Below are 25923 nucleotides of genomic sequence, written 5' to 3'. Positions count from 1 at the left end.
ACCTTAGCTCCTTTCCCGCCCAGCGCCCCCAGCCCCCAGCAGTTCCACAGACCTGCCTCACCGGGTCCCTGACTCCCTAGGAGCAGGCCAAGCAGGAGAAGGTAACGGCCGCCGGGGCCAGAGCCGCCAGCGTCCATCTGCGCTGGTGCCCTTGCTTGCTTTAGGTCCCGGTTAGTCGCTCCCCGGGTCTCCAGCTCCTGTCCATGGGAGCCTGCGTGGCATTTGCCCATCACCCGAGGTGGGGTGGGGCTGTCACCTGTGTTCCCTCCTCCTGCTAGGGCTGTGAAAGCCAGGAGCGCAGGTCTCTCCCGGGAGTGTGCCGTTTACCTTAGCTCCTTTCCCGCCCAGCGCCCCCAGCCCCCAGCAGTTCCACAGACCTGCCTCACCCGGGTCCCTGACTCCCTAGGAGCAGGCCAAGCAGCTGAGGCGCCGCAACATCCAGGCCCTGAAGACCATCCTGGACGGCATGAGCAGCGTCAGCTTCCAAACCACGTGGTCTCAGGCCCAGCAGTACCTCATGGACAATCCCAGCTTTGCCCAGGACCATCAGCTGCAGAGTAAGCCTGGGTCTCCGCGCACACCTGCCACTTCCCTGCCCTCACACACTTCCCCTGCACCTCCTGGCCACCTGGAGAACCCAGAGGATTTCCATGCAGGGCCTCCCCCTGGCGGCCCCCCAGCACTCACTCACTCATCTCTGGCACCTCTGGATTCCGGGGGTGGGTCAGGGACCCCCCCCCTGCCTCTGGAGGGAGACTGTGGAGTGGGACTCAGAAGACAGGAGTTGATGATGATTTTCCTGGCTCATGTGACTGTGGTCTTACACTGCCATAGCACTGAGGACATTAACTGACCACGTGATGTTCCAAGAAGCTATTGTTCACCCACAAACACTAGTGATCACAGAAAGTGACCTTCTGCAGTTGCATCAAAATTTGATTCCATTAGATGTGTGCAGTCTCGGGCCCTGAGATAACTGGCTTCCTGTGAAGAATTCCAGTTCAGCAAGGGCTGAATACTGGTTAAATTTGCCTTGCACAATCAGTCATTCCCCCTCAAGACCACCCTGCTCCTATGGCCTCTCCTTCCCATTTCCACCCCTCTGGGAGTCCCTGGCATGTGCAGGGGCAGTGTCTGAGGAGCACGGGGTGCTGGGGTCTGACAGGGTGTCCCAAGGGGGCAGTCCCCCTGACTCCTCCCTGTGGTAGACATGGACAAGGAAGATGCGCTCATCTGCTTTGAGGAGCACATCCGAGCTTTGGAGAGGGAGGAGGAGGAGGAGAGGGAGCGGGCTCGGCTGCGAGAGCGGCGCCAGCAGCGCAAGAACCGGGAGGCCTTCCAGGTACCTTTGCTGCCCTTGTAGACGGGAGCTCGTTCTACCCAGAGCATGTCGTCCTGAGGCATTGGGCTGTGATCTGACAAGGTCAGCAGTTCGAAACCACCAGTGGCTCGGAGGGAGAAAGACGGGGCTTTCTACTCCAGTAAAGAGTTAGAGCCTTGGACACTCACGGGGACAGTTCTACCCTGTCCTGTAGGGTCGCGATGAGTCGGCATCGACTCATGGCCCCCGAGATCTTGCCTTCTTCCAGGAGGCCCCTTGGCTGGAGCTACCCTGCTAGGGAGACTAGGTTCTGGTACTACCCAGGAACCACCAGCAGAGGGCAGCCTAAGCATGACCTGGCAGCTAGACCATAGTTCTTTCCTTTTGATGTGGGGGCCCCAAGGGCAGCTTATATTCCTGGTTGGGGTGGCAGGCTGCTGTTTCTTGCCCTCCCCTGGCTGGCTCCTCCTGGTTTATTTCGTCTGTTCCTCTCTGCCTATCTGCACACCCCTGTTGCTTTGGGGCTCCCAGCCTCAGTTTGCTATCTACACTTCCCCGGGCTGCATCCCCTTCGGGTGGACTCACTATCCTCCCGTGCTGCTCGCTCCTGCCTCACGCTCCTGTAACTGCCTCTGTCTGCCCAGACCTTCCTGGATGAGCTGCACGAGACAGGGCAGCTGCACTCTATGTCCACCTGGATGGAGCTGTACCCAGCGGTCAGCACTGATGTCCGCTTTGCCAACATGCTGGGCCAGCCGGGTAAGGCAGCCGGGACCCCCCATCTCTGGCCCGGCTTCCGGTCCCGCTGGCCTCTCGGCACCCCCACTCCCCGGGCTTGTCCTCGACCCCACCCTGGGCCTCGGGAAGCTGCCGCCCGCCAGGCCCCCCTCCCTCCCTCCTCCGCAGGCTCCACCCCTCTGGACTTGTTCAAGTTTTATGTGGAGGAGTTGAAAGCCCGCTTCCATGATGAGAAGAAGATCATTAAGGACATTCTTAAGGTGAGGGCGGCCCTGGTGAAGGTGGGTGCGGGCTGGAGGAGCGTCCCAGCTCAGACCCACACCTGTCTAATAACATCGTTATTAGATGCCAATCAGAGGCCCCCTGCTGACTCATCCTTCCCCCTTCGGAGGGACCCTCCCAGGACAGAGGACTGCCCTGTAGGGATTCCAAGGGCTCTTTACAGAGGCAGGCTGTCACCGCTTTCCCCCAGGGGGGCTGGTAGTTTTGAACCGTTGACCTTGGTCCGAAGCTGAGCACTTTAACCACGGTGCTCCCAGGGCTCCAGTGTCCTATGCACTGGGCGTGTCTGCCTGCAGGGAGCTCAGGTCTTGTAGGAAGATCGACGTGAAAGCGCCCATGCGGAGAGCTGGGGCTGAGTGTTACTGTGGACACGGGCCAGGGCACCGATGAGGAGCTGCTCCTTCTGGAGGCTGGGGGTGGGCAGTCTGGGCACAGCGAGCAAAGGCGAAGGCGAGGGGTGGGAGCAGCCTGAAGCTCAGCTAGTGCATGCTGGGAGCACATGGGGGTGTGCCCCTAGCCTACAGTGTGGTCGAAACAGTTGGAATTCATTGCTAACATTTTTAAAATCAAGAAATTCCACTTGAAAATCCGGACTCGTCGATCTTTTCTTGAGAATCGGGATTCTCTAGCTGCCGTGGGCTGGGATTTTGGTGCTTTTTTGTTTTGCTTTTAAATGTTTCATGTGAGTTAGGGCACGGTTTATAGGTCAGTTTCACACTCAACAGCTCGTAAGCAGCTGCTTCGTCCCTTCCGTGTGCCCCGTTTATGCCTCTGCGCTGGGCCCGATGGGCAAGGCATTTGGTGCCAAGCTGAGGACCCACCGCCCTGTTGGAAGGGGCTAGCCTCGTCACTCAGTGGCCTCCCTGACACTGAAGCACAGGCCAGCGGCCACCTGCTGCTGGGGAAATACGGCTCCCTGCCCATGCTCATCAAAGGGAGGCGAGAGTAAATGAGAGACTTGTGCTTCCCAAGAAAAACCATGTGTCTCTGAGGAAGTGAAGGACATTCTGGTGTGTTTGATGAGGTCCTGTAGCACAGCTGTTAAGAGCAGGACTCCTGGGCCAGACTGCCCACTTACTAGCTGGGTGACCATGGACAGTTACTGAACCATTTTCCCATTGTCCGAAAAATGGGAAGTTTTCCCACCAAAGCACACTAGTTAATTTCCGAGGCGTGAAAGGGGCCTACGAACATAACCTAGAACGCCCCCCGCCCCACACAGACTATTCCTTTGAAGTCCTGGTTTTACCTTACAAACTCGTGCATTTTTAGTGTACCGAATGTACTTGTGTATAAGCCGGGTTTTTTCAGCACATTTTTTAATGCCGTTTGTGTGGTAAACTTAAGTGCCTCGGCTGATATTTGGGCGGGCTTGTACTTGAGTATGTACGGTATATGTGCTATTTTCGAGTTACTTCCTCCTAGGTAAGCGTGGCATCTGGCCCTGGACTTGCCTTGGTTTCTCTGGAATCACAGACCCTCGTTCGGAAGCTGAGTTTGGTTCTAACGCTCCCAGACTATTGACAAGTGTGCAGGTTTACCTTGCAAGTAGCAGAGAGCCAGTGGGGACTGTGGAGCAGTACCTCGCAGAAGAGGCTGTTTGCATCCTTCCAGGAGAGGGTGTGAAGAAGCCACAAGGTGCTGGCAGGGATAATGGCAAGCATTCCAATATGGGAGCTTCCACTGGCATCTCTTCTGGTACCTCCAAACCGCTCCCTGGCTGTGGGGGCTGTGCTAGGACACTGAGCAGCCTGGGTGCCAGCGGCTGGGTTAGAGGTGGGGGAGCGGGGGGCAAGGAAGCTGTGAGGGGACTCGCAGGAGACCAGGTGGGAGCCAAGGTAGGCCTGAGCCCAGGCACGGACAGTGGAGGTGGCAGATGGGAGAGCTGTAGCGTCCAAGCGCCGTTTCTGAAACCGCTGTTTCCTCAGCAGAGTCTCATGACAAACCAGGGAGCAGGGGCCCTATGCGCTCCCTTCTTTCCCAACAGAGTTCTTCAAACAGCAGCGCACTATCATATATGGAGGTTCTGCGTGAGATTTTTTTTATGGAGGAAAGGTTTCTGCTGCAGAGAGAAGTTTAAGCCAGTGGAACAAAACCACTGTGAGGGGAGTTGGTGACTTATGTTGTGCAATTGAGAGGAAGGAGAGCCCCCGGGTGGGTGAGGGCGTTGCTGGTTAGGGGGTGAGCAGGAAGACCAGGTCTGCAGAAAAGAGGACTCCGCTGGGAGTTGTCGAAGGCAACCGGGCAGGGAGGAGGAAAACAAAGCCCGTTCTTGACCTTGGGTGATCTTGTAAAGTGGAACGAGCCAGTCTCAGGACGGTCCAATTTCCTAGGGCAGCTCACATGCAGCCCCCAAGGGGCTGGTCTGCTCAGAGCCGCCTGGGGTCCTCTCCTCGCTGAGGCCTACCTCTGCATGCCCCCCAGAAAGAAACTCCTGTAGAAAAGTCCCCTCCCCGCTCTCCCTCGGGAGCTCCCTGAGGTCCCCACCAGCCAGGCGGACTGTCATGCTGCCTCTCATCCCAGAGCATAATGGAGAGCCTTGGACGTGGCCTGGGAGGACCTTGGGGCGGGGGCTGACAGGATGTGGATTCTTAGGGGAGATGCTGAACTTGAAGGGTCTTTGAGGAGTCAGGCTGGTCAGGTCTGGAAGCCAGGAGGGAGGTGGGCGAGGAAGAGCGTGCTGGGAGCCTGTAGGGCTGGTAGTGAAGCAGGCCTGAGTGCTGTTCTCCAGGGGATGTACACACAGGAAGGGAGTCGTAAGGAGGTCAGAGAAGGGAAGGTTAAGTAAACAGCAGAGGCCAGAGGTTAAGCATAGTGAGAACTGGAAGGGATCCCCAGGTTGATTGTCAGCACAGGAGGCGCTTTAGGGAGCAATGTCGAACAGGGTTAAGTCTAATTCCGCTCTCTACCGGCTCCGGGAACTTAGCAGGACTCTGAGCCCGTTTCCTTCTCTGTAAAATGGGTTGAGGATGAAACACTTGCAAAGTGCCTTGCTTATAAGCCCAAACCAATCCACCAGCCAGTCAGTCCTGACTCATAGTGGCCCCATAGGACCGAGTAGAACTGCCGCCTAGGATTCCCAAGAACAAATGGCCTCATCTTCCCCCTGGGGGTTGGTTCGTGGGTTTGAACCACTGGCTTTGCGGTTAGCGGCCCCACTCATACCCCACGGCACCCCCAGGACTTCTTTTGGTTATAACAGGCCCGGCATGGAGTCAATGTTGACTCCTCCTCCTCGGTGCCTTTCCAGAGGTTTGGGGAGGCCTGGGGAGTGGGAGTGGTGGTTGGCTGAGGACGGGGAGAGGAGGCAGGAAGGGTGGGCCAGACTCAGGGGGGTTGCTCTCGGGAGGAACTGCCATGGAGGCTGTAGTTCCCCGGGGGAGTCGGGATGGAAGATGTCCAGGAACGTAGGAACAGACTCCTGAGATCAGCGGAGAGTACAGCTCTGGAGGACGAAGGGATTCAGGGCCTGTGCCTCAGCTGAGGGTGATGACCAGACTCCAGAGCCACCACTGTGTCCTCCTGTCCCCAAGTTAGGCAGCTTGTTCCAACCCTCCACTTGGGGAGGTGGGCTGCTTGGAGAGAGAGATGTTTGAACGTGGTCTGGGAGTTGCACGCCGGCTGCCCTCGTTGTCTTTCATGCAGTCAGTGGGATTGTGGGTGCAGTCCTTGACGACATGGGGCCGTTTTGGGCAATTCATTTCTCTCCATCGCGGTTTCACCTTGTGTAAAATTAGGAGACTCTGACCTGCTCTTAAGTTGAGCTTCATGTAACGATTGGCGAGAGGCTGTGTAGGCCGCAGTCAGCCTGGCACCGGCTCTACTACGAAGCACCCAGTAAACCTCGGCAGAGAGCCTTGGAGGGTGACAGGTGGGGAGCTCCGGGGACCCTTATGGAGCAGCAAAGGAACAGAGAGCTAGCGGTGAGACTCGGCATCAGTCGGCAGACCAAGGAGATGCAGACATGGAGAACCCTGGGTCCCCAGCCCTGTGGAGCCCACCGACTCAGCTCCCTGGGATGGAGGTGCTCGAACCCAGGGTAGGCCTGGGGCTGCCGGTGGACGAGGACCTGCACGGCTGGCCTTCAGAGGCACACCGCAGCTCCTGGACCCCTTCCAGCGGGCAGGGGGCTTTCTGAACACCCCAGCAGCCTGGCCCTTGGCCGGCCCAGGTGGCCAGCTTTGGGGTTCAGGTGGGGGTGCCCCAGCTTCCAGCTTCATGCACTGCTGCCCCCACAGGACCGGGGCTTCTGCGTGGAGGTGAACACAGCTTTTGAGGACTTCGCCCACGTCATAAGCTTTGACAAGAGGGCCGCTGCGCTGGACGCAGGCAACATCAAGCTGACCTTCAATAGTGTGAGGGGCCAGGCTGGGCTGGGCGGGCCAGGGTCATAGCGGGCCGGTTTCTAACTCTTCCCAGTGTCTCTTTCCGCTCCTCCAGTTCCAGCTCACCCCCTCCAGGCCAAGGGCGCCCACTGTCAGTGACTGGTCTGTGCTCTCTGCCCTGCAGCTGCTGGAGAAAGCCGAGGCCCGAGAGAGGGAGCGGGAGAAGGAGGAAGCGCGCAGGATGAGGCGCAGAGAAGCTGCCTTTCGAAGCATGCTGAGGCAGGCTGTGCCGGCCCTGGAGCTGGGCACTGCCTGGGAAGAGGTCAGGACTGAAGCCTGGCATCCAAACCACCCCTCGACCCTGACTTGAGGGCAGCGGTACTTCTGGACCTCTGAGGGCCCAGCCCGGTCACCAGCTCAGCTGTGGGCCAGCTCCAAGCCCCCCATGTCCCGGTCCTGCCCCGTGCTCACTCGCGGCTGTGTCCGGGCCGGCCTGGGCCTGGTGGCTTCAGCAGTGCTCTCCCCGTTCAAGGTCCGAGAGCGCTTTGTGTGCGACCCAGCCTTTGAGCAGATCACCCTGGAGTCGGAGCGGATCCGGCTCTTCCGGGAGTTTCTGCAGGTGCTGGAGGTGAGATCGGCCTTCTGTCTTCTGGGTGGGTGCCCATAGGTAGCTCAGAGTCCTCTCACTCCAGGGGCCCTGGGATGGGCACAGGCCCCAGGTGGAGGGAGGGAGGGAAGCCAGATGAGAGGTGCCAACTTGGGTGCCACCCTCCCCTCCCTCTCCGGCAGACCGAATGCCAGCACCTCCACACAAAAGGCCGCAAGCATGGCAGGAAGGGCAGGAAGCACCACCGCAAGCGCTCCCACTCGCCCTCGGTGAGTTGAGGGCGGGCGATGGGATGCCTCCTTTGGCCCTGGGCCCCCTGCCCCCAGCGTCCAACTTGCGCTCATGGCTGCTTGTCTGCCCAGGGCTCGGAGTCGGAAGAGGAGGAGCTGCCCCCACCGGCCTTCCGGCCCCCCAAGCGGAGGCGGCGGAACCCTTCAGAGTCTGGCTCTGAGCCCTCTTCCTCACTCGACTCAGTTGAGAGTGGGGGTGCTACTGTTGGGGGACAGGGCTCCCCATCCTCGCGCCTCCTCCTCAGCTCAGGTAAGCAGGAGGAGAGCACTGACCAAGGCCCAGCCGGAACAGCTTCCAGTCTGTGGCCCTGCAGACCCCGGGGAAGGAAGGAAGGGCAGGCCGGCAGGCAGACTTGCTCCCGGCTCCGCGCTTGTCTGTCCAGAGGAACAAGGCCTGCTCTGCTCTGTGGCAGAGAAGAAGCGCCCGCCCTCCTTACCAGGGACTTTTTCACCTGCAGATCATGGCCTCCGGAAAGTCAAGAAACCAAAAAAAAAACCCAAGAAGAGAAGACACAAGTCGGTGAGTAGGGGGAGTGTCCCGCGCAGCGTGCGTGCGCCCCGCTGGCCGGCACCAGGCCTGAGGGTGCTCTCGGGGCTCTTGCAGAACAGTCCCGAGAGTGAGACGGACCCCGATGAGAAGGCTGGCAAGGAGAGCGATGAGAAGGAACAGGAACCAGACAAGGAGCCAGAGCCCCGGCGGGCAGAGCTCGCTCACCGCTCCCCGGGCTTCAGAGTCAAGAAGGAGAAGGTGAGGCACCGCGGCCTGGCTCCAGCCCCGCCAGCACCGGGGTTCAGGCTCCACGGTTCTCAGCTGAGGCCTGTGGTCAGCGCGCCTTCGCTCCCACAGACAGGTTGGGACACGTCGGAGAGTGAACTGAGCGAGGGCGAGCTGGAGCGGCGGCGGCGCACCCTCCTGCAGCAGCTGGACGACCACCAGTGACCTGCAGGCGGCCCTCAGCTCCCAGGACCCCGGCCCTGCCTGCCCCAGGCTCCTCTGCAGCCAGGCTCTGTCCACGTTTCTTAGAGAAGTCCCCACCCTGCCCCACCGTGGTTGGCACGTCTCCAGGTTGCTCTTGGTGTCCAAGGGCCCCTCTGGGGACCAGTGCAGTCCCTGCCCTCAGCCCCAGACCAGAGCTCGGGGGGATGTGCCGCGGGTGGGCAATGCCAGTAGCTACCATGTGGGCAAGGTCTCTGTGGAGAGTGGCAGGCTGGTGGACACAGCCTGGGTGTCAGGCAGGGCCCTCACCCTCTAGCACCAGTGCCTGTGCCTGCTCCTGCCCGCCCGGCCCAGGGCCCATCAGTCCTTCCTCCCCACCCTGGGGCCCAGTGTATGTGTGGTTGGTTTTGGTTGGTTGCTTTTTGTTTTTTTAAAAAAATAATATAATGTGATCTGTGGCTCTGTCTTCTCCCTATGCTCGTGGAGCAAGCTGGGGCTGGCCAGGTGCCCATGTGCCCAGCAGAGGGCGCTAGTGCCTGGCAGGCAGGCCTGCCTCTTTGTGTGGTTGGCGCCCACCCAGCCCGCCTCCCTTCCCCCAGACTTGTGAGCTCACATCCCCTGAAGCAGGCAGGCTCCTCCCAGCCCCCCAAACGCAGAAAGAGCAGACAGAGTCAGGCCTGGTGCTGGGGTTTATGTACAGAGGAGGAGGGAAGGCACATGTACAAAAGGGGCTGAGAAGGCACGGCAGGGAACTGAGCAGCTATGGCCTCTTCCCCTGCAAAGTGGGTAAGAAGGTGGGGAGCTGTTGGCACACCCTTTCTCCTGCTGCCCGGGGGCAGCCCTACTCTTCTGCCAACCTCTGGCAGGCAGCTCACTGGTGTCGGCCCCTCCCCTTATCACTGGGTCACAGCTGGGTGAGACCCAAGGCAGGGGGTCCACGCTGGGCTGCTGCTGGACCAGAGGTGACCTGTGGGGCTGGGAGAGGAGGGAGAAAGCGGGTAGAGTTGCTCTCTCCCCCTCATCCCTCTGGGAGGGGTCCCCTGTGGACTAGAGCTGGGGGTGGTTTTTCCCAGCCTGTGCTGACCCCTGACGACTCTCAGCCTTGGGTCAAAGTGCAGTCCTGGAGGCACAGGAAGGGAGGCAGGCTCATTCCTGGGCTGCGAGCAGCAGGGCCTCCGCTGGGCCCATGGCCAGTGCCAGGGCCCCAGATCCACCGGTTGGACTGGCAGGACTGAGGTGGAAGTGCTTCTGCCCTGCTCGCTCGAAGGGTCTCTCTCAGTGGGGGCCTGGAGCCCGAGGGGGACCGCTGGGCGGCACCACACTCCTGGCTTGAAGTCGAACGACAATGGGCTGGTGGCGGAGGCCTGTGGGGATGACAGAGCCAGTGAGCAGTGGGGTGGCCACGCCTGGCCCACCCTCCACAGGAGCAGGGCCTTCACAGCAGCTCCACTGGCTGCAGGGAGGAGGCAGCCAGGAGTCAGAGAAGGGGGAAGCTTCAAGAGGCTCCAGGAGGCGGTTGAAATTTCTGAGCTCTCTCTTTGGAGGAACAGGTGGAGGATGCCAAGCAGCCCTTGAGCAGTGGGCAGAAACCAGGCAGGCTGGGAAGAGACCTTAGGCAGACCAGCTCAAGAGCCAGTGGTCCCAGGCTGTCCGAATGTCCCTAGACAAGCTACAGCCAGGCCCTTGGGGGAGGCTGCCCTAGAGGAAATAAAAAAAAGCCCCCAGGAATGGCCGTGCTCAGCCTGGTTCTACCTGCCCTGGTCTGGCAACTCCCTACCCCGTAGCTTTAGTAGAAGCCATGGCAGCATTAGTGGGAGCAGTACCACTCCCCTGAGGGCACATGCAGGGCAAAAGCCATGCTCTCTTAGAGCACGGAGCATGCAAGGAGCCGTGCTGGGCCTCATCAGCATTGGCTGCCAGAGGACGGCTCCAGGTCATGCAGGGGGGCGGGAGCCCATGGGCACGCCCTGGGCCAGTGGGCATGCATGAGATGGCCGTGGTGCCCGGTACCTTGGGGGTTAACAGTTTGACTCATCGTGGTGGGCTGCATCGCAGAAGAAGCGTGAGCCCCGCTTGGCAGTACGGGCCGTGAAGGGGACGCTCTTCAGCACTGTGGCCCAGGAGAAAGACACAGAGGTCAGGCCATGGTGGTCCCCTGGGCAGGGCTGGTGGCTGAGGAGTGAGCGGACCGAAGGAGCAGGGCCTCACCTGTGATGATGTCCTCGATGGTCCCGTCCTTGCCTTCATACACAGGCCGCTGTTCCTTGGCCTGGCGCCGCCTCAGCTCTGCTATCAGCTCCTGCTGCTGCCACTTGTTCCGCTGGGACGGGCTCTGGGGTGAATATGGGCGGGTGGGAGCCATCACTCCCAGCGCGGGGCCTGCTTCTGGACTGTCTGGTCTGCGGGCCTTCCCCCCAGGCCCTGTGGGTGGCCCCTGGGCTGCAGGGTCGCACCTCCCTCTAGCTGGCCCCTCCACTCCACTCCTTCCCTCCCTCCGTCTTGCCCTCCTCCAGTCCCAGCTCGCGTTGGGCCCCACCCACCTTGGCATCCAGTTTCTTGGCTTCCTGAGCCAGCTGCTTCTCCCGCAGGACCTCCTCCTGCTTCTTTCGGGCTTCGTTCTCTTGCTCTGCTTCCTGGGGACCAAGCAGGGTGTGGTATGGTGTGTGTGTGTGTGTGTGTGTGTGTGTGTGTAGCTCACACACACAGGCTGTGAGGGCGGGGCTGACACTAAGCGTGGAGAGTGGGTGGCAGTAGGACCAGCTAACCCCAGGTGGCCACTCTGGAGGGGCATTTCCTGCCCCAAACAATGACAGGAAGGGTCTGGGCCCCCACCCTGCCCACCAGCTCACAGCCTGGACCCCTCCCTCGCCAGGATCCAGAGGAGGAGCTGCAAAGGCCTAGACCTGCGGCCCAGCCCTGTCCCTTGCCTGGTTCAAACTCCTCTCACAAGTCTCTTGCTTACCTTGTAAGAGCGGATGAAGCGGGCGAACACTGGGAAGAACACAGAGGGAGGTGTGGTCTTAGGACTCTCCCCAAAGTAGCGAACCACTGCGTTGTAGGCCTCCTGTGGGGAGGGGGCCATAAGGGTCAGTGAGGGTTGGCAGGGCTTGGGGGAGAATCCCAGCTCCCATACCAGACACACAGGGGCCACAGGAAGCCGGGTCCAGGCCCAGCAGACCCAGCCTGGTGCTCTCAAAGCCTAAGGGGGTATCACTGGGAGGCTGCTGCCCGCCGGCCCCTGAAGTGCCCGCTCCCACCCACACAGGCAGCCATTCCATCAACGCCTTGGCTGCCAGAAGCAGAATGAAGCCCACCCGGCGGCGTGGGCCCTTGGCCCTGGCTGCGCTCCCACCGCCGGCCCGGCTTACCTCTGCTGTCTTGGCGTCCCGCTGCAGTTTGTCCAGTTTGCCCTCGCTGGTGCTGAGGAAGGCCCTGAGGACACTGTTGTCGTGCAGGCTGCACTCCCGGCGAATCAGCTCCATGCCCCGACCCAGCTCCTTCACGTCCAGCAGCACGTTCTCCAGAGACACTGGCCATCAGAGACCTGGCTGAGGCTCACCCAGGGCAGAGCCCGGCATGCCTGCTGCCAGCCAGGCCCGCCAGCAGACTCCAGCCACCACTCCAACATGGACTGACATGTTCTCACGTCCCTGTCCCTCCCCATCCCCTCGCCAAGCTGGGCCACCCTGAAGGACACAGCTAGCTGGGCCTCCCAGAGGCCAGCCTCCCTCGGGAGGAACAAGAACGGGGGCTGTGACCCAGAGGAGGAGGCCTCGAAGGCAAGCCAAGAGACTGTGGGACTCGCTCTCCGAGCGTGTCATGTGCACTGTGGGGAGGCCGAGGGTTGGGGGGAGCACAGGACCCCTGCTCCCGTCCAGCTCACCGGGCAGGGAAGGGCAGGGAGTCGTGGCGTGGATGGAGGAAGGCCCCTTGGGCCAATGGCCCCGGCAGAAAGCCTTAAAACGGCCAGAAAGAAGAAACAGGGCCCCCTCTCTCCTTGCTGCTGAGCGCGCACGCCCTCACCTGTCGCAGCCTTCTCCACAAAGTGCAGCTCGTGCCAAAAGGTGGCCAGCTCCGGGTATTTCTCCTTCACCGTCAGGGCGATGAAGTGCAGCAGCGTCATCTTGCGGTCAGTGGACTTGGTGTCCAGCAGCTGGTCCAGGGGCTGTGTGAGGACACCAAGCGCTCTGCTCCCTGCTCCACCCCCACCACCACCCCGGTTTCCAGGGTCTAGGTGCCGCCTGGCCCCTCACCAGGTCCAGGCTCTGGAGCTTGAAGCCGTACACCGCTCCCCTCTTGCTGCTGTTCATATAGTTTCCTAGCGCGAGGATAATCTGTCCAAAACATGCAGGGCAGACAGGTCAGGCCAGGCCCCTTCTCTGTCCTCTGCGGGCAGCCCTGACGCAGGCCTGGGAACTGCCCCGCCAGCACCCCCCTGGGGAAGCCCCTCTGCCCACCTCCAACATCTGCTTCAGCTTCTGCGAGGACTTGACGGAGGCCGAGGCTGCGATGATGGCATTGAGTTGCTGCAGGGGAGAGAGGAGCGGAGAGTGCCCAGGCTGGGCTGGGAGGGCCACCCAGGAGCCACAGAGGAGCAGGAGTCGGGGCAGGGGCCTACCGGCATAAGCATCTGCAAGTTGTCCTGGAAGTTGCCCAGGAAGGCCATGCCAGCCATTCTCTGCGTCAGTCGCTCCACCTTGCTGAAGAGCAGCATGAAGCGGTCCTCGGCAGCCAGCTCCTCCAGGGGCTGCCGCTCCCGCTCGTACTGCCGCAGCAGCTTCACCTCTGCCTCCGTGGGCAGGAAGCGCATCAGGCACTCCACGAAGTCCACTGGCAGCGTCTGAAGGTCGAACCTGGGGAGACGGAGGGCAAGCTTCAGCTCGTACACCTGCCTGCTTATCCCCTGGTCCCTTCTAGTGGGCCTGCAGTGGGGAAGGGTGGGGCGCAGTACTGCCCACCTATACTTCCTTCTGGTCCCGGAGAGCAGGCTTGGCTATGCAGCCCTCCCTGGTCCCCACAGTTGCCTGCACCTCTGCTACCTTGTAGGTTTATCACTCCCTGTATTACACGGGGAACTCCAGTGCCAGGTACCCAGCAAATTCTGACCAAGCCAGCCAATGACTGAGGGGGTCCGCGGGTCCTACCAGGTGCCCTGGAATCTACGGTAGGCCACGCTGCTGGGGGGCGAGTGGGCCTGCCAGCTGACTGGGGAGCCAGACAAGGTCAGGGGAGCCTCACGTGTGGATGGCCCTGCAGATCTCCTCGGCCGAGCGGCCTGCCTTTCGAAGGGTGATGGCCAGGTTCTTGGCGCGGTTGGCCTCCAGCAGGGTCACCTTGCTGGCGGCCTTTTGTGCCGTCTTATTCTTGGAGCAGATGAGGTCAAGTGCAGGGCCCTGGGCTTTCGTCTTGAACAGTTCTTCAAATTTGTCCAGGTCCAGGTCCTGGCCGTAGACAAGAAGGGAAACCGCTGTGGCCTGGCCCTAGGACAGGACCCCCTGGCAGCGTGCCCAGCGGGTTCGTGGAGCTGGCCCTGATCCCTTCCTTCCTGAGTCTGAGGGCCCTTGCAAGGTGAGGAGACCCAGGTCAGAGACCCGCCAGGTCCCCATCCCTCGGGACCCGGCCCCGGGTCACCTCCAAGATCTTCTCGTCGTCCAGCTCGCTGAAGACCGTGCCACTGATCTGGTTGGGTTTCAGTGCTGTCCAGTTGAAGACAGGCAGCCGGAATTTAGTCTTGATGGGTTTCTTGATGCGAATGGCTAGTTGTGAGAGACGATCGATGAGGCGAGGGCCCAGGGACACACTCCTCTGGCCTCCGGAGCCCCAGGCCGAGCCCCGGGACACTCACCTGACAGGCCAACTGTCAGCACCACTGAGGGGGCAGCGCCAGGGAGAGGTGGGGCTGGGGGACACTTGTCTGGGGAAGAAGAGAGGCCACAGTGGCCGAGGGTCTAAGAGACTCGGAGGAGGAGGCTGCATGGGCCTGGCCCTGGGGCTGCCCGAGTCCTCATGCTCCCTGCTAGTCTCTGGGCCCGCTTCTGCTGTCGCCCAAGCTTCCGGTGCTCTCTCGGGAGCACTGAGCAGCGGGGTCCTCCCAACACTTCACAGGTCCCGCTCTGCCTCAGGGAATAGACTAGACTCATGCCCTCCGTCAAGTTGATTTAGAGTGGCACTGCCTGTAGTGTTGTTCCTACGGCTGTAAGCTCCACAGAAGCAGCCCGTCACCACGCAACCAGGGGCTCCTGTTGAGCTCGACCCCCTGGCCTTCCTCCCCGCCCCCAGCCTGCCCCACGCTGCTTCTCCAGCGCTCCACTGATGCTCTTGTCCCAGCAGCTCTCTGAGCGAGACCTGCTGGCTAGAGTCAGGCCGGACAACACCCCCAACCCCCCTCCAACTTCCAAGGGTCTTGGTTACCTGGTAATGGAGGAGGTGGTGGGGGCAAGGGAGGAGCTGGTGGTGGGGGCAGGGGTAGGGTCTCCTCAGAGGGCGTGGCTGGAGCCAGGAGGTCCAGGTTGGAGGGCATGCCCTCACTCAGCTCTGGGGGGCCCACCCTGGCCAGAGCCGCAGAGCCGGAGGACTCCAGGCCCCGGGCACCTGGCTCCAGGTGGCACCGGCGCTGGAAGGCCTCTTCCTTCTCTTTGATGAGCCTCCGTAGGGTGTGCACCTGGTGACTCGTGCTCTCGTACGTCTCCTGCGGAGCAGACAGCGGCGTGAGGGACGGCCGGCCTTCGCCTCGAGGAGTGAGACCGGGCTGGAGGACTGCCTACCCCAGAGTCTCCACTAGAGTCTCTGTTGGGGGGCCCGGAGGCAGCGTGTGCCCAGTATGCAGGTGAGAGCACGGGACTGGAGGGCAGCGCAGCGTAGCGCAGGGTAAGTGACACTCGTCCATCACAGAGCACAGGTCTTGTGTGAAAAGTCAGGCACAGGGTTTCACTCGGAGCAGAGGATCTTGGGGGGTGACTAGGGGTGGGAGGGGAGGCTACATTACTGGCTAGAGGACAGACATGCCATCATGTGGGTTGAAGGGGTCAGAAATCAGTAAAAGATGCTGGAGGCCGGAGAGACACTGGGCAGACTGCAAGAGATAAAGGCGAGAGCGGTCAATCCTGTGACAGACACAATCCTGCAGTAATGGCGAGCTTCGGACAGACAGGCTGCAGGGTGTGGAAGGGAGAGCAGGCTTGAGAAGGCTGTTTCTACATGTGTTCTTTCTTGCCTGTGCTGCAGATATACCGGTGAAGGCGGTGTTACATACAGAGGGCAAAGTTATGAAAGCTTCTTAAACATAACCAAACACCTTGAGGGCATGTGTCACGGAGTGGGAGCTCAGCGCGTGTTCTCAGAGGACTCCAAGGTCAACAAAGCTCTACATCCTACTCTGCTGAGTCTCGACTGAAGTCCTAAAGGCTTAGGAGCCACCATCTACGGTGTCACTGCTGGGGTCACCCGGACAGGAGCAAAGGGGAGTGAGGAAACTGAAGGGGCCTGAAATACCAGGCCAGCCGACTATCCCAACACCAGCCTCCGGGACCCTGACAGACCAGAAAACTAGATGGGGCCCAGCTACCACTATCCGTTTGTCTGAAGGGATGGATCACAGAGGTCCTGGATAGAGTGTGAGAATGATGGGACATTGGCCCCTGGACCAAGTTCAGAAGGGTCAGAGGAGGAGGAGGAAGGGACACAGGAACACAAGGAAGAAGTGGGGTGAGTGATGTTACCTTGTGGGGGTTGCAATCAGTGACATGAAACAGAATGTGTATGAATCACTGAATGAAAAACTGATTTGCTCTGTAAACTTTCACCCAATGCACGATAAAGAGCTACAAGTAAATAAATAAGTACAAGAGGTAAGCACAAGACCCTGCCTCTCTCCACTGGTACCTCTGCTCCAGCCTCACTCTGCTGCACTGGCCCTCCAAGGCCCAGGGACAAAGCTGCCTTGGGAAGCAGTCTGACACAGCTGCTTTCTTTCAACACTGGAGCTCCCAGAGCTTGGGCCTCAACGCTGCTTTTATCTCACTGCACCCTGTATAATCCCTAAATGAAAGGAACCTATCTCACCCATCCATCTCTGCATCTTCCACAGCCCCCTACCCTGTGCTTCGGACCCTTGGCAAGGACCTGGCAAATACACAATGAGTATTCTGGACGAAAGAGTGGTCGAGAGCACGATTTCATACGGTGAGAAACCAGAAGAGACTGCAACATGAGGGGCTGCTGCTCGCCCTGTTCCGGGCAGCTGGGGCCGTGGGCTTCTCGGCCCCTCGTTCTGCAGGCCTTGTGGGGGCCATGGAGCAGCAGAGGCCGGAGCAGCAGCCGCAGCAGGCTGGCAGGCAGAGCCCCTGCGGGGCCCTGTCTACCCCTATGTCTTTCCATGTGTCTCTGGTCTGCTCTGGCTTCCACTTCTCTCTCCAACCAACCCCCACAGGGTTGGGGTGGGGCCCTCAAGGGTGAAGCGCACTCAGGAGCCCAGGGCCAGCCAGCCTCCCTGCTCTGGTCGCGGGGTACCTTGATGCTCTCTAGCTCCTTCTCCCGGTGCAGCAGCTGCTTCTCCAACTCCGCCACCCGCATCATGTTCTCGTTTTCCAGGTCCAGAAGCTTTTCCGTGAGCTGCAAGATGGGAACAGCGGGTTTGGGGCTGGAGTACAAGCCTGGCCACCCAGCACAGGCCAGCTAGGACCCCCTAGCTTGGTCATGTAGCTCTACGGGCCCGGGGTCTGACATCATGGGAAGGAACATCAGAGGCCAAGCAACTGTCCACATCCCGGCTCTCCTGAGCCTGCGGCTGGAGGTCAATGTGTGTTCCAAACTGAGGCTGAGCCAGGGCCTCGGCCAGAACAGACACTGGAGCCCGATGGGGCTCAGGTCAGGACTTCTGGAACTTCGCTGGCCCCACTCTGCCCCTGCCCTACATTGGCTCTAGCACGAAGAGGACACTCACGTGGGACACGTGCTCCTCCAGCTCCTCCACCTTCTCCAGGGCCACATTCTTGGTCTCGGCATCCTCCAGCAAGCCACCCACGTCAAACACGTTGTCCAGGTAAGCCTGGATTTGCACCTGCAGCTTCTCGCTCTCCGTGTGCCTTGACTTCTGGGGAAAGCAGAGACAGCAGTCGCTGAAGGTCCTTGAGGGAGACCTATCCTCGCCCTCCTCTACGGTCACTTCCTGGGGCCTGCCTCCTGCTGGCCCTGGTCACAAGCTGCCTGCCAGGCAACCTCCCCACAGAAGGCCTCAGCCCCAAACCACAGAAGCAGGGACAGTCTGGGCTCTGCAGCAGGTAGGACCAGGCTCTTGTTAAAACAAAAAGCAAAGCCACCACCACACACACAAAGACACCTTCGGCAGCAAAGCTAAGGCGCCCACGGTTCGGTCCAGCTCACCTGCAGGAACTCCTCCAGCCCCAGCTTGGTGAACTCATACTGCAGGTGGACCCGGAAGTTCATGTCCTCCACGGAGTGCACCACGATGTTGATGAACTGCATGCAGGCCACCTGGGGAGGCAGCAGCCCGCAGATGCAGACATGGGGAGGGCAGGGGGAGGCCCAACGGGCAGGGAGGGGAGGCAGCTGTTAGAAGCATCATCGTGAAGAACAGATGGCCAAATCAAAAGGCAGGAGCGAAGAAGCCCTGTCCTTCGGGGCTATCCTGCGGCGTCTGAACTTAAACACATGCTGAACTTACTATCCAGGGCACGGAGTTAAGCAGATGACATGAGAAATGGATGCTCGCTGGTTTTCTGTGACTCCAGAGACACCCTTAGCTCGCTGAGGGCCCGGGGAAAGGGGCGGCAGCTGAGAGGCTCAGACGGGGGGCAATGTGAGCACAGGGAAGGAAGGAGCTCTGAGACCCAAGAGACACGTCCTGGAATGTCTAAGCCCTCGGTCCCCAAACCGACCCCTTCCGGGGAAGTAATTACTCAGTGCACCCCTGGCAAGGAACCACGTGTGCACCACGGCCCGCAATCCTGATAAAGTGTGGGCATCTGCTTCTGTTGTTACCATGGGATCCTTCCAGCGCCCCCAGGGGGCGGCATTGCCCACTTTGGAAACCCTGGTCTACACTCGCTAAGCACACAGTTGGGGGAACCGGGGCGAGGGCGTCTGCTGAACACAGAGGCTCGCTGCGGACTGCACTGTACTGCACTGGTGGCCTGGCCCTGTCTGCCAGCGGCTTGTGGCCCTGCTCCTCACCATGAAGTCGATGTTGCTGTCCTCATTCCGGAAATACTCCATCAGCTTCTCAAAGCGATGCAGCTCCTTGCACACCTGGACAGTGACAGGGCCGGCTATCGTCAGACCCCGAGCTCCCCCCTCCTTCAGTCCTAACTCCCAGGAAAATGAGTGGAAAAGGGTTTGCTTAACACTCAATGGCCTGGGCCATTCAAGCCATGGTCAAAGAAGGCTCAGGGTCCTGTGCTGGCCCCCTGGCCCCTCACCGACCTGCTGAGGCAGTTCAGGACAGCCTGTGGCCGGCCAAGCAGAACCCCGGGCCCTGATTGCGTCGAGTCCCCAAAGGAAGGAGGAGAAGAGGGAGGAAGGGAGTCCATCCTGGCCGGAGTAGGAGCCTGAGGTCCTCAGAGGGGCACGGGAGGGGCCAGTGTACAGGAAAGCCCCTCTGCTGAGAGGGGTCCAGAGGCTCCTCTGAGCTTCTGGGCTTCAAGGAGGAAGAGCCGTTTCCTGGCCCAAACAATGGATGCTAGGGAAGAGGTTCACAGTGGCGGAAGGGGTGGGACCAGCAGCTGTGGCTGGATGTCGAGGAATCTGAGGTTCCAGCAGATAGGGGCTGGGAGCTAGGCTCCAAGGCTGGGGAAATTCCAGGAGGAATTTCTCTCTCTCCCCTCACCAGCAATAGTCAAGCCCCTGTGCACCATCCTTTCTGGCTTCCTCCTCCCACGTCATACACATCTGCCTAGGGTCTGCCAGCAGTGTGCTGTGTCAGAATCGCCAGGCAGATTCCTGACAAGAGACATCTATCCATCTGGTCCACCCCTGGGCCGGCAATGGGCCCCAGGCCTCTACAAGGGAGCTTTCAGAAAGTGCTATCAACTTGTTATTCCATGTCCCCACGCATTTTCTGAAAGCCTCTTGGATTTTTAATAGGCTCTGTAGGTGCTGCTGCTGCAAGGCCAGGTTAGGACCCCGGACTTGTGAGGGCATCCTTAGCTGGCCAGTCGGGAGCCTCCCTGGCATAAGCTCTGGTGAGACCGAAGGATGGGTTTGGTTAAAAAAGAGAGAAAGAAGCAAGGCGGGTGGGGGTGGGAAGGGCAGGCTGCTTAAGCCAAGTGATGCTAAACACATCACCGGCGAGAGATCACAGGACATGCTACCTACCTACCAGCTACCCGTCCCCTCACCAGACACACACAAAGAAGACTGACCTCTTTGAAATTGTCAAAGGCGGCAAGAATGATCTCATGGCCTCCCCGCACCAAGCACACGGCTGCCAGCAGCTCCAAGACAAGGGCTTTGGTCCTTCGGGCGAAGAAGGAAAGATCAACCACCCCCAGCGCTCCACTGCCCTTAGTCAGCACTGCCAACTCCCACAACCAGGTGGGTCCTTTCGGAGTGGAGAGGAGCTCGGCATCACCTCCCCTAAGCTGTGCAGACCACCTGGAGGCCTGAGGCGCTACTTGCCCTCCGGCCGAGGTGAGGTGGCAGATCAGGACTCCAAGGGTGGGTGGGGAGCCCAGCCCTCCCGAGTCCTGGGCAGAGGAGGGAGAGAGGTGAAGGAAGCAGCGAACCTTGGGTTCTTGTTGTTGAGACTGAGTGCAATTTCATTGACGGCGTGGGGATGGGACATGACCAGGTTGAATCCATACTGCGGGGAGAAAGGCCAGAAGAAGGGGGGACCTGACTGGCGGGGCAGCAGATCCTGAGGGAGCTCCGGGCCTGCAGAGCCTCCAGCAGGCCTGCCTTTTACACTCGGACTCCCCGGGCGTGGCCGGGCCCTCACCTGGTAGTTCATGATGGCTCTGAGGCAGAGGATGCACACGTGGACGTCATCCTTCTGGCTCACCAGGCGGGAGTTCTTCAGGGCCCTGCGCCCTGGAAGGGTGCTGTACCTGGGGAGAGAGGCCAGGCCGTGAGGGGTGCCGAGGCTGCAGGGGAAGCGTCTGGGCACTCCCCATCACAGACAGCCAGCTGCCCGGCAGTGGCACCAGCAGCTGAGGTGGCAGAGGGACGGCCTAGCACCAGCCCAGAGACAAGGTGCAAGGTAGAGGCAGGTCTGGCACAGGCCCTTGTCAGCAATTGCTCGAGATCCTGGCTTTATCGTCGCGTTGAGCCTCCAAACCCCCCTCTGCCCCAAGATTTGCCAGCAGGTTTCACACACACGCAGTTGGTGTGGCGGCCTTCCTACGACTAGAGATGGGTCCACTGAGGGTTCTTTTCAGCCTCCTCTTCCCGAGGCCAGTCGGGTTGGCCTATGGCCTGCCTGTCCGGCGCCACTACTGCACACAGCAGACCCTGCAGGGCGCTGTCTGAACGTGCACCACGTGTTATCTGCTCATGCGCCACTGGGGTCATGTGACCAGAACGAGGCGCTGAGTCGCAGCCCAGAGGGGAGCGGGGAAGAAGCATGAGTAGAGACAGAGACCAAGGGAAGGGGCTCAGGGGGATCATCCGGTCCATCCACCTGCCGCTGGGCAGGGCAGCTCTTAGACACTACAGACCAGGGAGAGAAAGCCTGAAGGAGGACAAAGTGAGGGAGGGCGGTGGGAGGCAGGGGCCGGTCTGCAAGCGCAATGGAGCACAGCGAAGAGCTAGAGGAGGCGAGCGCTGGGTCACCCCCGGGAGACCCAGGAGTTGGGAGAGGGCAAGCCCCGGCCCAAGAAGGCCCGGAGGAAGGGCAGGGCCAGGAGAGTGAGGAAGGGAGGGGCCCCAGAGAGGGGCCGAGGAGAAGGGAAGAGCTGGGACCCCAGGTGGGGCAGGCACAGCCCAGGACGTGTACTTACCCAGGACAGATCGCTGGGCAGTCAAGGAGACAGAGAGGACAGACCAGAGACAGACGGGCAGGCAGAGGGCAAGAGAGCTGAGCCTGGAAGCAAGAGTGGTGGGAGGCATGTGAGCAGGCGCCGCTGCTCCCCCAAGCTGCGCTGGCGGGCAGGCGAGCGCACACATACCGGAGCACAGACTGGCGCGCGGAGCGAGCAAGGCTGTTGGTGAAGGGGGCCGACAGGGCGCTGGGCGGCTGTAGGTCCTCGATGGACCTGCTCCAGGACCGGAGCTTGTCAAACGCACCGTCGTCACTGCTCTCCAGACCCTCAAAGTCAAACCTGGAGCCGGAGAGGACACGAGTGCGCACACACAGGCACGGGTGCGGGAGACCCCGGCCGCCGGCCAGTCTCCCCTGACCCCAGCCGCCAGGAGGACAAGCAGCAAGGGTGGCGAGGAGAGAGCAGGGCTGGAGAGACCAGGAGTGGGCATAGCAGGCCAGGGAGGCAGCCTGTGGGGCCGGAGTGTTGATGGGCCCACATCCTCTGGCCCCTACAGGTCAGGTGACTCCAGGAGGACCTTCCGGGGCCTAGAGGCACAGGGTGGGACAGACCAGCTTCCTGCACTTCCTCAGACCGGCTTGGGGGGGGGGGGGAGCCCACCTTCAGAGGGGAGGGACTAACGCCAGGTCTTGCTAGTTGGCAAATGACAACAGTCAGAAGAGCCTCTTAGGCCCCTTGGTTTGGAATTGGAAGATCTGAGGGGAGCGGGGAGAATGGGACACCCCAGAATGCCCAGAACACAGGATCTCACCCTAGCGCTGGGTTTCTATGACCAGGTTTTACCCAGTCCTGGCTGCTTGAAGTTGCTAGGTTTATTTTTGGATAACAGTGGCTGCTCTGGGGCTTCAATCTGCCCTAGGGGAAGAAAGGGCAGGCTTGCCCAGGGCCCCGTAGTCTGGTCCCTGCAGGACGTAGGAGGTGGGGTGGCTTCTGTGTCACCTCCTGCTTCTGGGACCGGATGGCCCTGCAGCAACGGCTGAGTATGGCCAGGGCAAGTAAGTGGCCGTCTCCCTTCCACATTCCCATGTCAGCTACGTCTACCTCTGAGAACCAGCTCCACTCCTCCCTATAAGTCCCTGAGGACCAAGTGTCCATCTCTGCCCAAGGAGCTGTATGCTCAGACAGGCAGTGCCCGGCGTCCATCGGGTGGCACAGAGGCTTTGTGACACAGGCAATGACAGATGAAGATGCCTGAATGGCCCAAGGTATGGGAGTAGGCTTTGGGGTCCTGCTGGCACCATTCGGGGTGTGTGCTGGGGCTCAGCAGGCATCGGAGGGACTCCTCTGGCAGGGCCAGTGTGTTGGTGACACCCCTCTCTCGGAAGTAATGTCCCCTAGCCTGGTATAAACAGTCGTAAGATGCATGCCTTCACTGAAGCCCTAGTTAGCGGCACACTTTCCTCTGCAGCCCTTCTCCAAGCACACACTTTCTTTCTCTCAAGTCTTCCTTTGAAAAGCACAGCCGGTGGTGCGGATGCTCCGATACTCAGGCTCCAGTGTGTTCCTGGTCTCAGGCAGCTGGGCTTTATTTGCTTTCCAAATAAGAGAGATAGGCTTATTTGGGGCAAATGATCTACATCTTTTTACTATAAAAGCTTTGAATTTGAAAAAAATAAAAATCACTTCAGCAAATGTTTTCCATTTCTTTCTATAAAAAGAGCAGTTTTTAAAGGGGCAGGAGAGTCGTCAGGCATGACTTGTAGGAAACGGAGCAGAGAGCAGGGCCCTCTTCGGTCGTCCCGGGGTGGGAGAATCCCTAAGGACAGGGGACAAGACCTGCTGGACGAAACACGGGGCAGAGGAGGAGAAGGGAGCACTGAATCTGGGGCTGTGTGCTCAGGAGGGCTTTCCCAGGAGGGGCTTTGGCATGCAAACCAGGAAAGTTGGGCAAACTGGGATGGCTGGTCACGTTAGAGGAGACTGAGCTTCGGGGTTAGATTAAGTCTAACCGCATTCTTCATGTTGTGGGTCATCACTGGACTCTCTGCCCCGGTCAGGTCACTGTGGAGTGTACACTCCCTGGGATAATGGCCACACTGAGTCACAGTGGCTAGTGCAATGGCAGGAACCCGGGTGGTGCAGTGGGTTCCGGTTCGGCTGATAACCGCAAGATCGGCGGCTCAAAACCACCAGCTGAAGCTTTCCACTCCTGTGGAGTAACCATGTCAGGAACGCATGGGGGCATCACCCTGCTCCTACAGGGTCGCGGTGAGTCAAGTCTGCCCCGACTCGATGGCAGTGAGTTTGTAAGGAGCGCAGTGCATGTCGACCTGGGATAGTCCAACAGTTCTGACTGGCACCCGTTACCTACCTCGCCCTTACGACAACCCTCAGGACACAACTGTGCCTGAGGTCACAGGCAGTGAGGGCCAGAGCAGAGACTCAACCCTGGTTCCTTCTAATTCCAAACCCGCCTTCTCTGACAGGCCCTCCTGGCTACACTCACTCACCCCAGATGCCTCCAAGCTTGGGAGGGGGCTCCTGGTTGCTTCAGGTTCAATCCAGGTCAGAGGTCACACTCCCTGCCCCTGGGGTGCTCCAACAGCTAGCTGGAGCAACTCTCTCACAGGTGGAGAAACTAACAGAGCTTCCTGAAGACTCATCTGCCCAAAGGTAAGGAGTTCCACCTTAGCCTCTCTCCCAGCAGCCAGGAGTGCTACAGGCCTGATTCGAACCCTTGAGCTGCTCCTCCCAAAATGCCTGCCAGCTGACACTGGCCCCTCTTCACTGGTTCCCAGACATCCCTGGGCTTGCCTGTCCACCCTCACATCACTGACCCCTCCTCCCTTCCTGGGACTCCCATTCCCATCCCGACCCTTCAAATGAAATGTCACCCCTCCCCTTGAACTCAGAATGAGGCTCTGTCCCGCCCCGCCCTCAGCCCCAGGTGAAACTCACATGACAGAACACTGGGCAAAAGACAGGTAATCCACCAGCACATCCAGGCCTTTGTTCTCATCGTTCAGAAACTCCCGCACCCACCTGCAGATGAAGCAAATGTGGGGTGGGGGTGGGGTCTGCTGGAGTGGGGCGACAGGGAGGAGGGTATGGGGGCCTCAGACCCAGCAACAGATTTCCCTGGAGCTTAGCAACAGACAGAGAAACTCCTGTACCCCCAGAAACCCATCCCAGGTCCATCCCTGGCCTAGACCTCGCCTAGACAGGGAAGCTGGGTAATTGGGGGGAAGTACAGACCTCCTACTGTCTCTGGCTTCATCCTGAAGTGCCCCAGCAAACACGCTCCCATGTACTTCCTCCTTAGGGACTGCCCAGCTCAATCATTTTCTATGCCCCTGGGGTCTAGCGTGAGGCTAGACACATTACCCTTGCTCAGCATCTGATAGAAGGATTGGGAAAGTACTGAGAGTACACACACGTGACCAAGTCCTGAACTTGACCAAAATCTCCATCAAGATACAGGCAGGGAGGGGCACAGAGAGAGCTGACCACAAAGGTGCATTTGGCTCAAGAAAGGGAGTCACGGGAAGCAGCAAGCAAAGGGGACCTGTGGACGGTCTGCATTTGGCCAGTGAGCCAGGCGTCAGAACTCTAGTCGCTCTAGAACAGCTATGGCCGCCCAGTCAGACTGAGGGCTTGGACCCACCTCCAGGGAGGCAGGAAGGTAGCAACTAGGTACGGAATGGTAATGCCCTTGGGCATTTGCACCTGTCGCCCGTCAGTCCTGAGCGGAGCAAGGCCTGGAACCCGAGTGAAGAGCACATCCGGAGGACCGCTAAGATGACAGGTTCAATCCCCAGCAGAGACGTAAAACCCCCAGAGTGAAACTGAGGCTCTCCCGGAAGCCCCAGTCCCTTAGAACGTCCCTTTGCAGACCCCAGACAGTCACACTGCCCTACCCTACAGGGCCACTTCCCCCGACAGCTGGAGCAGAGCGCTGCCTGCTGGCCACACCCCAAGCTCCGTACGGTGGGCTGGGGCTGAGCACCAGGCTTGGCTGAGATTTGGCAGCCAGCTCTGGCTGAAGCTCACTGACACCGAAGCTGCCTGAAGTTTGCTTCCTCTCTGGGGGCCGACAGGCCTCCCATTTCCTGTCTGTCTGCTCTCCAGCTCTCCACCCCCTTCTCATTTCCTGTCTGAGTCTACACAGCTATTTTCGGGATCTTGACACTTGGAGGAGAGGTTAAAGGGCATGTAGGCAAGGCAGAGGAAGCCATGCAGGCCAAGGGAGAGGAGTAAGTCGGCCAGGCTCTGGAATCCCACTGCCTAGGCCCTCCCTGCTCCAGAGCCACAGCTCCATTCTGCTGCCCAGCCCAGTGTGCCCTGCCCAGAGGTGACCGGTGGGAGAGCCTCCTCTCCCCGCCCAGTCCTGGGTTCTGACACCCTTGGTGCCCAGAAGTCCAGGAAGGATGCTGACCCTCCCATGTACGTCAACCCAGAGAAGCCACAGTTCAGACAACGGGGTCCTGG

The 25923-nt window shown here is 60.1% G+C and overlaps 2 protein-coding genes across 7 annotated transcripts in view; one reads left to right on the top strand and one right to left on the bottom strand.

The window, feature by feature from the left end:
• The window catches only part of PRPF40B (pre-mRNA processing factor 40 homolog B), a 16639-nt gene extending 7687 nt beyond the window's left edge, over nucleotides 1-8952 (top strand). For 2 of the 6 annotated variants that reach the window (XM_045287259.1, XM_045287261.1), the window contains 11 exons: nucleotides 407-557; nucleotides 1209-1342; nucleotides 1966-2319; nucleotides 6580-6696; nucleotides 6851-6988; nucleotides 7199-7294; nucleotides 7456-7542; nucleotides 7636-7813; nucleotides 8022-8083; nucleotides 8168-8311; nucleotides 8411-8952. In XM_045287259.1, the coding sequence (XP_045143194.1) occupies nucleotides 407-557; nucleotides 1209-1342; nucleotides 1966-2319; nucleotides 6580-6696; nucleotides 6851-6988; nucleotides 7199-7294; nucleotides 7456-7542; nucleotides 7636-7813; nucleotides 8022-8083; nucleotides 8168-8311; nucleotides 8411-8503 (1554 nt within the window). In that variant the 3' untranslated portion in view covers nucleotides 8504-8952. Of the gene's footprint in view, nucleotides 1-406; nucleotides 558-1208; nucleotides 1343-1965; nucleotides 2320-6579; nucleotides 6697-6850; nucleotides 6989-7198; nucleotides 7295-7455; nucleotides 7543-7635; nucleotides 7814-8021; nucleotides 8084-8167; nucleotides 8312-8391 lie in introns of all 6 variants that reach the window. The other 4 variants (XM_004711403.4, XM_045287258.1, XM_045287257.1 and 1 more) reach the window with 4 other exon arrangements.
• An 828-nt stretch (nucleotides 8953-9780) lies between these two features.
• The window catches only part of FMNL3 (formin like 3), a 19604-nt gene continuing 3461 nt past the window's right edge, over nucleotides 9781-25923 (bottom strand). Inside the window, exons 4-26 of the mRNA XM_030884741.2 lie at nucleotides 24394-24477; nucleotides 21622-21774; nucleotides 20454-20562; nucleotides 20242-20318; nucleotides 19879-19972; nucleotides 18692-18766; nucleotides 17882-17992; nucleotides 17442-17591; nucleotides 17009-17110; nucleotides 14912-15188; nucleotides 14346-14414; nucleotides 14132-14256; nucleotides 13739-13941; nucleotides 13119-13353; nucleotides 12958-13026; nucleotides 12754-12834; nucleotides 12524-12653; nucleotides 11869-12029; nucleotides 11463-11564; nucleotides 11041-11133; nucleotides 10709-10832; nucleotides 10511-10610; nucleotides 9781-9864 (exon numbers count right to left, since the gene is read on the bottom strand). Coding sequence (XP_030740601.1) covers nucleotides 10519-10610; nucleotides 10709-10832; nucleotides 11041-11133; nucleotides 11463-11564; nucleotides 11869-12029; nucleotides 12524-12653; nucleotides 12754-12834; nucleotides 12958-13026; nucleotides 13119-13353; nucleotides 13739-13941; nucleotides 14132-14256; nucleotides 14346-14414; nucleotides 14912-15188; nucleotides 17009-17110; nucleotides 17442-17591; nucleotides 17882-17992; nucleotides 18692-18766; nucleotides 19879-19972; nucleotides 20242-20318; nucleotides 20454-20562; nucleotides 21622-21774; nucleotides 24394-24477 — 2716 coding nt within the window. The 3' untranslated portion in view covers nucleotides 9781-9864; nucleotides 10511-10518. The remainder of the gene's footprint in view (nucleotides 9865-10510; nucleotides 10611-10708; nucleotides 10833-11040; nucleotides 11134-11462; nucleotides 11565-11868; nucleotides 12030-12523; nucleotides 12654-12753; nucleotides 12835-12957; nucleotides 13027-13118; nucleotides 13354-13738; nucleotides 13942-14131; nucleotides 14257-14345; nucleotides 14415-14911; nucleotides 15189-17008; nucleotides 17111-17441; nucleotides 17592-17881; nucleotides 17993-18691; nucleotides 18767-19878; nucleotides 19973-20241; nucleotides 20319-20453; nucleotides 20563-21621; nucleotides 21775-24393; nucleotides 24478-25923) is intronic.

This window comes from Echinops telfairi, unplaced genomic scaffold, assembly GCF_000313985.2.
Source record: "Echinops telfairi isolate 266 unplaced genomic scaffold, ASM31398v2 ScPeMD7_12;HRSCAF=54, whole genome shotgun sequence".
Lineage (NCBI taxonomy): Eukaryota > Metazoa > Chordata > Mammalia > Afrosoricida > Tenrecidae > Echinops > Echinops telfairi.
This window is presented reverse-complemented; position numbering and strand designations above follow the sequence as displayed.